At 36.8% G+C, this 12,262-nt stretch overlaps 1 protein-coding gene across 2 annotated transcripts in view; it reads left to right on the forward strand.

The window, feature by feature from the left end:
* Nucleotides 1-12,262, forward strand: part of ZFHX4 (zinc finger homeobox 4) — a 183,732-nt gene that overhangs the window by 26,707 nt on the left and 144,763 nt on the right. The window contains exon 3 of one of the 2 annotated variants that reach the window (XM_028518599.2): nt 236-738. In XM_028518599.2, the coding sequence (XP_028374400.1) occupies nt 236-738 (503 nt within the window). The remainder of the gene's footprint in view (nt 1-235; nt 739-12,262) is intronic. The other variant, XM_036031037.1, reaches the window with a different exon arrangement.

Consider the following 12,262-nt stretch of genomic DNA (forward strand, 5'->3'; position numbering starts at 1 on the left):
ACAAATTCCAGAATGACATCATGCCCAGTAGGAGTAATTAAAGCTATCTGATGAGGGCATTTAGAAGTTGAAAGGGATGATTGTAATTGATCTCAATTCAATCCTATTAAAGCTTTTTATGGTTTAAGCTCTTAGAGAAAGCACATTTCTGGTCACAACTTTATTTTACAGATTCTTTTGTGTGTACTGTGTTTTCTAGTGTCTATTTTTCCCTTTAATTTTTTTCTTCCTGTAGTAAATAATGAGCTGCCGCCTGAAATCCGGCTTGCCAGTGGTCAGCTAATGGGTGATGACCTGTCCCTCCTTACTGCAGGAGAGCTGTCACCTTATATCAGTGACCCAGCACTGAAGCTATTCCAGTGTGCTGTGTGCAACAAATTCACCTCTGACAGCCTGGAAGCCCTGAGCATGCATGTGAGCAGCGAACGCACTCTCCCTGAAGAGGAGTGGAGGGCTGTAATTGGAGATATCTACCAGTGCAAGCTCTGTAACTACAACACTCAGCTCAAAGCCAACTTCCAGCTCCACTGCAAGACTGACAAACATATGCAGAAGTACCAGCTGGTGGCTCACATTAAAGAAGGGGGCAAAAGCAATGAGTGGAGGCTGAAGTGCATCGCCATTGGCAACCCTGTCCACCTGAAGTGTAACGCCTGTGACTACTACACCAACAGTGTGGATAAGTTACGCTTGCATACCACCAATCACAGGCACGAGGCTGCCCTGAAGCTCTACAAGGTAAGAGTGTTTTCCCTTTCCCTTAGCATAGAGACAGGAAGGGAATTAACTATTTCAGAGCTTGGAGCACAAATCTGCAAGTGAAGAAAAAAATAAAAGGGCAAGGTACACAGTGTCTGCTAAACATTACTACACGTTATGCTGAAATCTAGGGAACAGGATAATTTGAAAGAATGGCCATGTATCCCTCTTGCACCTATCTCAGTGGCATTGATTGCTTCTGGTTTCCCCCAAATAAATTAAGTTTCCTGAGTATTAGCATATGTAAAACAATACTCTTAGACCTCTGTTATTGACTGATTTTTTTTAGTGTAATATACTGCTCATGGCTAAATATGAATGGTTACAGGGAGCAAGAGAAAAAAATAGCACTACCTTGTGAATATATCATCTTTTATTTGGTGACAAACAAGGACAATCCAAACTCCATGTATGCATTTTCTCTCTCTCTTTTTTTTTGCGTTCCTAGCAGCATTAAATAAACACACTCTCTCTCTCCCTTAGCATCAGTTGAAAACTTTTATTCAGTTGTTATTTTGCATGACTTTTCCCAGCAAGTATTGTTTTTATCTCCCAATGGGTGTGTCAAGGATAAAAATGTTCATTCAATGGCAAATATACTTTTATCTCTGCTGATAAAAATACCCTGCAGGAGTAATGAATACATGCAAATGATGAACACGTTGATTATACAACTTGTCTTGACTTTTCCTAAACCCTGATTAGTGGTTAATTTATTTTTGGCAGTTGGTTTACTGGTCTGGCTTGATTGTCTTGGTTCATGTACCCATGTAACAGATTCATTTCTATGATGAATAATTTAGTAACTTATTAAAAACTTCTTTTGTCTAGAGGACACTAAAATTCAGAAAGTATTGCAAACCATTCATCATTGTAACAAGCTCTAAATATGATTACAAAATCCATTTTACAAGTGTTGTCTATTGATTTATACTAGAAATCATTGATAACTATACTTTTAGGAGTCAACCAGTGATTGTAACACCTATGGCTTTTCTAATACTATTTCAAACTATAAACACATGACAAGAGCAGATTTTGGCTGTCTAGAGCACATGCAGGAACAATTTATTTGGGCTGGCCTGGTACAGTTTATTTAGGTTGTTTCTTAAAGTTCAAATTCCAAATTGATATACTGAGCATAAAATCCTGAAGATGTGGTAGGAGAATTTATAACGTTGTTCCTGTGATGTTGGTACTTTGTGGATCAATAATGAAAGCATTAGATTTGGGTTACATAGTTTGAGGGGAGTTCAGGCCTTAATGTGAGATGGAAAGCTTCTAAATTGGTGATATTAAAAAATATAAACTAATGAATTAATTGTATTACAGTTCATAAGTTTTACAGCAACAGTTGACAACTGTTCAATTATCAACTTCTTTTCCTGATACCTGATCTATTAAAAATTTTAGAATTCCTAGGGAAAAAAAAACCCAAACATTAAGTTTGTATAAATAATAGATCTCAATTCTGGGAGCCAGATAGAATATTCATGGGCTGAGCAGATCCTCTAACACTTTAACATGTTGTGAAGAGAAAATTTAAAGGTACAAAATTTTGTTTTATTAATCTCATGTGGGAAGCTCAAGACAGATTGGGTGTTACTGTTTATTTTCTCAGGAAAGGTTATTTAATCTAACTGTTTGGTAATTATTTAGACATGTGTGTCCATGTGTGTATTAAATTTATCATTTATTCTACGAATATGGATTGACCACTCTCACTGTCTACAGAGCAATTTGCTGGGTGCCAGAGTTAGTCGGGAAGTTCCTCTGCAGAGAGAGTTGGATATTGTCTTGGAATGGGTAACAACCCAATGAGATAAAGCCTTGTTTATAAAGGGGGCTTTAAAGCAGAAAGAACTTTAGATTCCCAAACCCAAGGATATATACATCCTCTTACCTTAAAAATGTTATGTCATATAAAAAATGCTTTCCCCAACTCTTTTTTATTTGTTTATCTCTTAAACACCCAAGTTCCCTCATAATGTAGTCAGCAAACAAACAAAAATAAAGTGTGCACAAACCTACCTTGAATTAAAAGAAGATTGAACAAAGAAATAGTTGAGCATGGCAACTTGGTATTAGGCAATTAAACTACATTATCCTTTAAAGAGCATTCTTTGTTTCTATTAGTAACTATAACAGTCCTCCGAAGAAGCAGCATGTTGGGGATACCATTTCTAAACTGAATTACAAAAAATGATGTGGTAATGAGGATTTAGCAACCTTGGTCAGCTTGTGTGAGCAAAATAAAATTGCTTCACAAGTAACATTAATTGCTTTTAAGTGAAAAACTAACAAATTGGCTGGGGCCTGGGAAAAATGATGGTTTGTAATTTGGCAAAAATATTAAAATTAGACTTAAAATATTTTCTGAGTTAATGATTAGACAATACACTTCTATAAAATTCACTTTCATTAAGAGCTTAATTTACATCATTTTTATTGGGAATTATTCAGTCTTTAAGGGAAAGTGACAAGTAGCAGTTATAAGACAAATGCAGAGCTGTGAGAATTCAGCTTTTCTTGCTATTGACAATGCATTGATTCACACTTCAAATGTGGTCATGTGTCAGTTTCATTTGAATAGACTACCTTTTTCTGTATTGCCTAAAAGAAGTATGTGTCCTCATTCCAGTTTAAGAAGGTTAAAGGTTAAAGGTTAAGGGTGAGCTTAAAAGCATCATCTGCCTAGCTGCTTAACTTTAAACTGATCAATTTAATGAAAATCTGTTTTACAGATGTTGTTTTAATGTATTTGGCAGGATTTAGGCAGCTTTAACATTAGACGTATGCTAGTAAAAATTATTTCTTTATTTGACCAGAACAACACCTTTCCTTTTATGTTTAAGGTAGAAGGCTTGTGGGTTATGGTATTTTGGCAAAGAACCCAGAGGCACAATGCATTGATGATCTTTCCATATGGACTCGGAAAAAGAGAAGACCTTTATGTCTATTGCTAATGATGGCCACAAAACCAAGCAAGGCGGTATTCGTTTCTTGGCAGTACTATTTTCCTGAGATTTTTTTTTTTCAAAAGGAATTTTCTTAAGAAAATCTTACTCAGTTCTTCAAGCAAGATTTTCTGAAGTGCTATTTTTATTTTCCCCTAGAAATTTTCATGATAAAGCAAAATTGGTATAGAACATTAAAACAATAAAATGAAACTGAAGCTTACCCTTAATCTTCCCTTTTAATGTGTGCAACTGTATGACGAGGTTAATACTAAATGCATAGACAGCTCCAGTCAGCACTGCAAGGTAAAATGGGTGTGTGTTTGTATCCATATCCATATTTGTAACTAGTGCAAAAACAGGGTTTCCCAGCTAACCACTTTTTTAGATTTGATTATATTCTTCTTATTTCATGGCTTTGCATCCTCTACAAATTTTCATCAGTTGGAATTTGTATACTGAGTGTTCAATAAATATTTGCAGGAAGAACAATGGACTAATGAATAAACTGGAGAATGTTTTCAAGAAACCCCTTTAAAATGCATTGCAATTTGGTCTCCCCTTTAAATGATCGCAAACTTTTTCAAAAAAAGTTCAGTGAAAACATATAATGAAAAACCACTTTGCAGTACACATTCAAAGCAAGAAGAAACATATGACTTGGGTGATATTTCTGATTTACAGTTTTGCTTGTTCTTGGCTTGGAATGGCCAAGACTTTCCCAGCCAGCTGATGGGGCACTGACCAACCCCTGCAGGACTTTCAACACCTGCACATCCACTGCTTTTAGGATATAACCTGTATTTTAAGGGAAGTGTTCCCAGCTTTAATGGTTCAAAGTCAAAAGCTGAGTTGTCCTAGCTCTTTTTCTTCCTTTATGTGCTAGAAGTGAAGCACAATAGTCTGTCTGAATTTCATAATGCTGTTGTCTTATTTGGGTTTCAAATTCTCTGAGAGCAGTCGATGAATCTCTTGTCTCCGTGGTGAGCAGAGGAAAACATATGGGATTGGCTCCTAGGTAACTTTTAGTGTAACATTCCCCCAGGAATATTTTTGGAGTTTTCTCATTATCCATGTTATGGATGAAAGAATCTGGGTTGAAAACTGAAATTCATGTGTGGGGGTGGGTCAAAGAAGAGACTGCAAGGAGCCACGCTGGCAAAAGTATGTGTTGAGGGAATAAAAAATGGAATAATTAGCCTTACCTGCATTTTTTGGCCAATTTTTTTTCTAGTAGGAAATAATAACCCAATCAATTTGGAATTAACAAAGAATCAGAAGGATTTTTGTTTCAGTAGGCCTGAGTCCAACTTTGCAATTTAAAATCAAATATCCCAGATATGTACCATTGCAATTATGGAACTGTCATTGTCCCAGTGTGATGGTGAAAGAGGTCAGGAGATTGTGTGGGAAACATTTGCATAAAAATCATTGTGCAAAAGGAAATTGGAATATGTGTGTGTGTCTAAGAAACCAAAACAGGTTTTCCTCAGTCTTATTCTAGTCATTTGTTTAGATGAAGAAAGCTGTTTTCAGAGATAAACAGAAGTTATTTTTTCCTGTTGCTTAATGTTAACTTGAATATGGAAAATTGTGCACTTTTTGTATTAGTTTCAGATATATATTCCTTTCAAAGTTGAAATGCAGTGTGAAATTCAATTCCAGTTGCAGGATTTATTTTAAAAAGTAATCACAATTCAAGTTATTTTATTGTATTCTCATGTAAAAAGCCAAGGCAGAGTTTCCATAGTAGAACAAAACATGCTTGCGTAATACTTAGAATGGATAAATACACAGATCAAATACAGAGAAGCTGGTTAGCTAATAGCAACTAATAAATCATGGGTGTTTTGAGATCACAATGTAGTTGGCCAGCCCTATCTAATACGTCTACTTCTGTTTTTAAGCTTGACATTTGCTGAAGCACAGCCATGTGTTCTAACACGATGACTCCGGCACAAATATGGACTTTCTCATTGCATTCACATGGCAAGGAATATATTACATTATAAGCCAAACCCCTCTTTGTATTTCACTAGGAAAAAAAAATGATCCTACATTTCGTTTATCCAAGTATTTGGTAGATGATAGAAGATAGAAGATAGATAGATAGATAGATAGATAGATAGATGATAGATAGATAGCAATTTCTGGAAAGATTGCTTTAGACAAAGCATCAGCAACTTTTTACATCTATCTCAGGATAGATAAATTGTTAACAAACCCAGACAAAATCTATAGAGAGTGAAATGTGTCACTGGAAGCCTCCTATTGTATTTCTGATGTGTCTTTCCTTAACTGGAGCACTACTGTCAGGCTCACAAGAGTATGCTTTTCTCTGGTTTTCTGAAATCCTTACTGCTTTATCCCACCTAGACCTCTTCTCCATGGAAGTACTCTACGTTGCAAGATTATATATCTAATCCCTCAAGAAAACTAGCATTCCTGCAATTATGGGGAAAGAGGCCTTTTCATACAAGCCAAGTAGTTCATCCAAAGGTTTAAATTACTTTCTGGTCTTTCCCAGGGTACATTTTGTTTAAAAGGAGCTGCTTCCCCTGGATGAATTCCTGGGTGTGCGGGTGCAGTGATTATGTCAGAATGGGCCTTAGGGAGGACAGTGCTCCACCCTATGAGCTCTTCTGTCCTTCCAAACACACACAGGCAGACAGAAACACACACACCCACTCATACACACACACCACTTCATACTGCTGAAATGCAATAAAAAATTGGCACCACCATTTGCCACACTTCAAGGCCATGTCACCTTGTACTTTACAATTTATATTATGTTTCTGTCTAACTTGTGCTCATTCTATATCCTATGAAGTGTAGGTATGGTTTAACCAAAAGCAGTAAATTGCCTGTGGTTCACCTACCCCAAGGTCAGTTAGGTAATGTGGACCATGGTGTTATCTCATAATGAACGTGCCCTCCCTGGGTGTTTCTTTGGATTAGTTGTCCCTGTCAGTGGAGCTTGTAAAAATTGCTGAAGTGTTCCAGTGGGTCCTGGGATGCCACATGGTGATGCAGCCAAAGTCATATGTTAGCCAGGCCTCGTGCTGCTGAAAGGGTCTTGGCCTGGGGTGGAGTGAGGAGGAGCTGGCATGTGCATAATGACCGCATTCTGCTTCCAGAACATCTGGCCTGCCCGAGTTCTACTGGAAATGCTTTCCCAAGTTTGTTTTGCATTGGAGCCCATGCTCGGGCTGAGTTCAATTAGACGTGGAGATTTGTTCATTATTCAGATAATTCAAGCCTCAAAAGGCACTTTTCCCCAAATTATTGGTGTATTGCATGAAGGCTTATGATGATATGATTTATTCAAAAGAAGAACAACAATGGGAGCATGGGCCCCTCTCACCCATGAGGAACTGTCTTCACAGATTCTGTAGCCTACTGGAATGTGGCATTGGATATAGGCATAATGGCCAAAGTTCTGTTTGCAGAATGTCCCAAGTTTTACTTCTAATAAATACAGAAGCATTTATTGAGCACTTACTATGTGCCAAGTTTTAAAATGTCTGTGTATGGATGTTCTGTCCCATTAATGTGGTAGGACATGAGCCATCTTCTCCAAGGCGATGTGCCCTAACTCACTTGGTTCTTCCAATGTGGCAGTGTCATTGGTTGTGGCAAAGGTTGAATCCATATAGTAGGCACCAAAACTTTTATGCTTTTTTTCACCAATGGATGGTCTGCCAAAAGACTGAGTGTGACTGGTCTCCTGGGTTACTTGTATACCTCGGCTTACTCTCACTGCCTTCCAACATGGCAAGACTTTATTGATCGGTTTTAGACAAATGTTATGGTGGGACTGTGAGGACAGGATAGAGCTTCTCTATTAGTTGACACATGAACATCGTTTTTCATGCACGAGGATGATGCTTCTGATGCATTGCCTAGAAAATGAAGAAGAAAACCACTCGATCAAAAATGTAGAATGTGTCAGATTATAACTTCAGTCACGCCCCTTGTAGAACCAGATGTTTCTTAGAGAACCTTTTGTAAACTCATTTGACAGTAGTGTCAGTGAGAGTTCTGCTTAAAGAATAATTATTATAACAACCTCTTCTGGTATTATCCCAGGAAACAAATATTGTGTGTGGCAACATTTTACTTTATCTAGTTTTGCAAGTTTTTACTCATGTTTTAGTTTTTTTATTTTAAGGAATCCTACTTTTGTTGTCTTGACTATAAGACTTACAATATTAAATGTGTATATGTAAATATAAAAGTGTATTGAGACCACACTCTCAAAAATTACTGATTCAGTTTTTCCTAAAACCTTTTTTTTACTGGAAATATTAGAAAGAATAGAATATACACTTTGCTCTCCATGTTGCTGAAGGAATAAATGTTAGAGTTATATTTCCCCTTTAAGCAATTTTTAAGGAGTGGTATAGAGAAAGGTTAGGGTTGAAGAATTCTTTGTACCTGAATACCTGCTGATAAAATTAGTGGAATGCAGGGCTGAGGCAGAAAGAAATGAGCTATTGACAAGTTTGACTATATTGCTTAATTATGGTTTGGGAGGAAAGCTTTTAAAGTTTTAAAACATTGATTTGTTAGGCTGCGATTATGTGTCCTTGTCTAGAAGAGCCTCATTGATAGTTAGTGTTGGCCATTGACTGTCTATATGTGGTGTTTGAGATATCAGCAAGAATCTTACCCAAAATATCCCTTCTTCTGATGCCACATAGTCTGTGGACAGTGAAGCCCTATTGATAATTGACTTATCCATTTATCACCTTTTTAAATATTGCTACTTTTTGAAGCGAGGATCTATAGGAACTATAATCATGTGCATTATCCGTTTTACCATTCCGAACAGCTAGATATTGTTATGTCCATTTCAACATATGAAGACTGAGATTCAGAGCAAAATGCCCTGTTCCAGTCCTCACAGATAGTAGGAGTCTGTGCTGGAGTCCTAACTGCTCTCTTCTCAACTCTGCCCTGGGCTACTGATTCTGAAGCTCTGCTAATGAAAACGCTTTTTGACATACTTGAGGAAAGGAAGACCAGGGAATTGGAAAGGAAGAGGAAGGATGGGAGGCACAGAGGCAAACATTTTGTCTAGGGCTTAATCATTTGGGAGCCCATATTTATTCCTCCAAGTTAGCAGATTCCCTTAAAGGTATTGCAGATGGCATGTAATCTAAGAGCTGGCCGCATGGGACTGCATACTTGACTGCATGCAGTCAACCGGAATGATGAGCTTAGACTCGCTGGGCCATCTACAAGCTGGAAGGGAAACTGCTGATTAAAATTGTCACCTGAATATTCCTGTCACAACCCAGTTCTTTCACTTTAAAGGAACTTCCTTTCACTGGCATTTTTGGATGTTTGGTTTATTAAATAGAAAGGACTAATAGAATATTTATCACTTCTGGTGTCTCGGCTCTCAGTACTGGCAAGTTAAGCACCATTAGAAGCTGCATTAATTCATTCAGGTCAGCAGAGTACTTCAGCAGTAATGTACTAAATGGTACCCTGCTGACCTGAAAAGGGGAATGTGCCTCCCTAAGCATTTAACTTACTACACAGAACAGCCAAGCAAAGCCTATTCTCTGCCCAGAACCCACATGTCCTCTTTCCTTTTCCTGGCATCCTTATAACTACTTGAGGAAGATCTAGTCACTTGCTAATTATTATAGAATTTTTTAAAAAACAAATTTGGTTTATTATTATTATTATTATTAACTTTTATCTTTCACTTCTACCTTGGGTCCATTTAGGTGCCAGGTTCCAGGAATTTTCTTTCCACCATATGTTTCTAATATACTTCCTTCTCTTTTCTCAAAATTTTGCTAATGATTCCAATGAAGAGCCCCAAATCTTGTTCTAACGACTTACAGTGACTTAACCTCAAGATGCTTGTGGAAATCATTCCTTCTGGAGTCTGGCAACCCAATCCTGCAAAAAATCACCTATCGTCACCATTGCTGCAATTGGCCACATTCACGAATGAGGTTTTTTTTTCCTTTTTTTTTTTTGGAAAGTAAGAATAGTCTGACTTTTGAAATGACAGGACTGTTCTCAGGAGAGAAGCTCCCAAACCTATATAGCTGAAGTGTATAAAGCATGCAAGGACATTGTCATAATTATAATGTGCAGTGTCTCTCAAAGACTTTAAATCTTTCTAACTATTAATTTGGCAGGCCTGAGAACAACACTACCATATGTCCCAAGGGCTTAAAATCATTCACTGTTCAATTGTGGGAAATCAGGTAGCAAGTCTAATGGTCAAAGCCTCTGAAAGTGAGTCAGTTTACAAGGTCTCTCCCTTAATCTCCACGTACAGTCAGCACTTGGCACTAAGGGTCAGAGAAGGTGCAGTCAGACCTGAAGGAGGGGAGATATGATCCCCAGTTTTTACACCGAATGAATAGTGTTATTTTCTGAAATAAGATTAACATGCCAAAATGGGAATCATACAAACACCAGAATGTACTTTCAGAAGTTATTTTATTGGGTAAATTGATATTGCACAGTACTTTAGAAGGGAGCAGACTCTCTCCTGTTTACTATATGAGACTATCGTGACTTTTTTACAGAGGTTGCACAATGTCTTTTGAGAAATAATTTGGCTAAAAGCAAGTTTTGCTATATTGTTTTTGGGGGGGTTATTATAATTTCATTAGCAGATTAAGTAATTAAAAAATACATTTAGATGGAACTGTTGTACCAAGTTTTCCATGTTGAGTGTTCCCTGAGAAGTTACTCCCTGTCTCATAACCAAATTCCTTAAAAATAGACCCAAGAGGAATTAATAAATAACTTTTCTCTAGAGAAAAACATTCTTTGTCTCTCTTAATCCTTTAAGAGAATTAAAATGGGTTTTATGAAGAATTATTTAGTTTTTAGAGTATTCATTCTTAACACAGAGATAGAATTAGCATCTTTAAGTCATAAATGCAAAACTGCCTTCCAAACTGCTTAATTTTGTCAACATTTATTTAGGTATGTGTTTCAGTGTTTGAAAAGAGATCCTCAAGTATCATATTTACTTACGAGTTCCTGTAGCATGTACTAGGTCATTTTATTCCTTCTTATAGAACCTTGATAACTTATTGGAAAGCCACTGATACTGAAGTACATTGTAATTAATATTCCTTTTTTGCATGCTAATGCTTTTCCAAAATATGAACAATACAATTCTTTGTCAGTGGGTGTTGAAGAATGTGGATCTATCAGGTCCCATGTGTTAGGTGATTAACAAAGCAGAATGCCAGTATTCCAGTGATGTTTTCAGTATTCATCCAGAGGGACCTATTTACACTTATTTTGCTCAAACCCTGCAAATTGTGTGTAAGTGTGTGTATACATGTGTGTGTGTGAGAAAGAGAGGATACAGTATATGAAGACTTATTTTTAAAAATTGATGAATATTATGTTACTCATTAATTCCTCCTTTTGTTTTAAAGAAGATCACAGAAATCTCTTCCTGCATGCTGTAAGTGTTCTCAGTCCCTAGAGGATAATAAACCTTTGATGATGTTGTGCAAGACTCGTCAACAAGCACTGAAATCAGTTCTGAATGTACACATGACTAATCAAAGGTTCAGGGAACAGGGTATGATTTGGTAAAAGTGACAAGTTCTCCAAAAGCAAATGGTCTCAGTCATTGTGGGACCACATTAAGTCTTTTTACCCTAACAAAAAGTAGGTCCCTGTCCCACCTTTGGAGCAGGTTTGTTGTTGTTGTTGTTGTTGTTGTTTTTGTTTTTATTTTTTTCAAATACTTCAGCACTGTTTTTGAAAGCATCCTTAAAAGCCAAGGTTTTCTCAAATTAATGCCTACTTAATTAGTACTCTATTCTCTTCTTTGTCTGAAAGTCACAACAGATAACACAAAGATACTTAAATCCAGAAGGAGCCTTAAAATTCAGGGAATTAGGTATGAGAACAGTGTCTTCTTAAAGTGATCAACTCTCAAATGTTCATAGTGGGAAAATGGTGGAATAAGTCAGCAATCTCAATAATTAAGCATGAAATTATATAGGACAATGAGACTAAACATTTCAAAAATCAGTTGTAAATACTAAAGAAACTAAAGTTATATGCTACAAAATCTACCATGTGGACAATGAAATGAATGTTGAAGCCATTGTCTTCTGCCTAGCGGCTGCTGCTTTTTTTGCAGCAGCAGCAGCTTTATTGAAATATAATTCATACAGCATGCAAGTCACCCATTTTAAGTATACAACTATTTTTTTATATTCACAGTAATTCATAACCATTACCACAATCAATTTTAGAACATCCTCAACACTCACCCCCCAAATCTTTTGCCATTAAGCCCACCTCCTCACCTTAGTAATCCCATCCCAGAAAACCACTAATTGTCTCTGTCTCTATGCATTTGCCTATTCTGGACATTTCATATAAATGGAATCAAACCTTATGTGATCATTTGTGACTGGCTTTTTTCTTTATTTTTATTATTAGTTTTATTTTTATTGATGACATCTCTTTTCACTGTTGTTCAAGTACAGTTGTCTCCATTTTCCCCACCACCACTACCCCCTGCCCCACCC

The sequence above is a fragment of the Phyllostomus discolor genome, chromosome 7, assembly GCF_004126475.2.
Source record: "Phyllostomus discolor isolate MPI-MPIP mPhyDis1 chromosome 7, mPhyDis1.pri.v3, whole genome shotgun sequence".
NCBI classification, from domain to species: Eukaryota; Metazoa; Chordata; class Mammalia; order Chiroptera; family Phyllostomidae; genus Phyllostomus; species Phyllostomus discolor.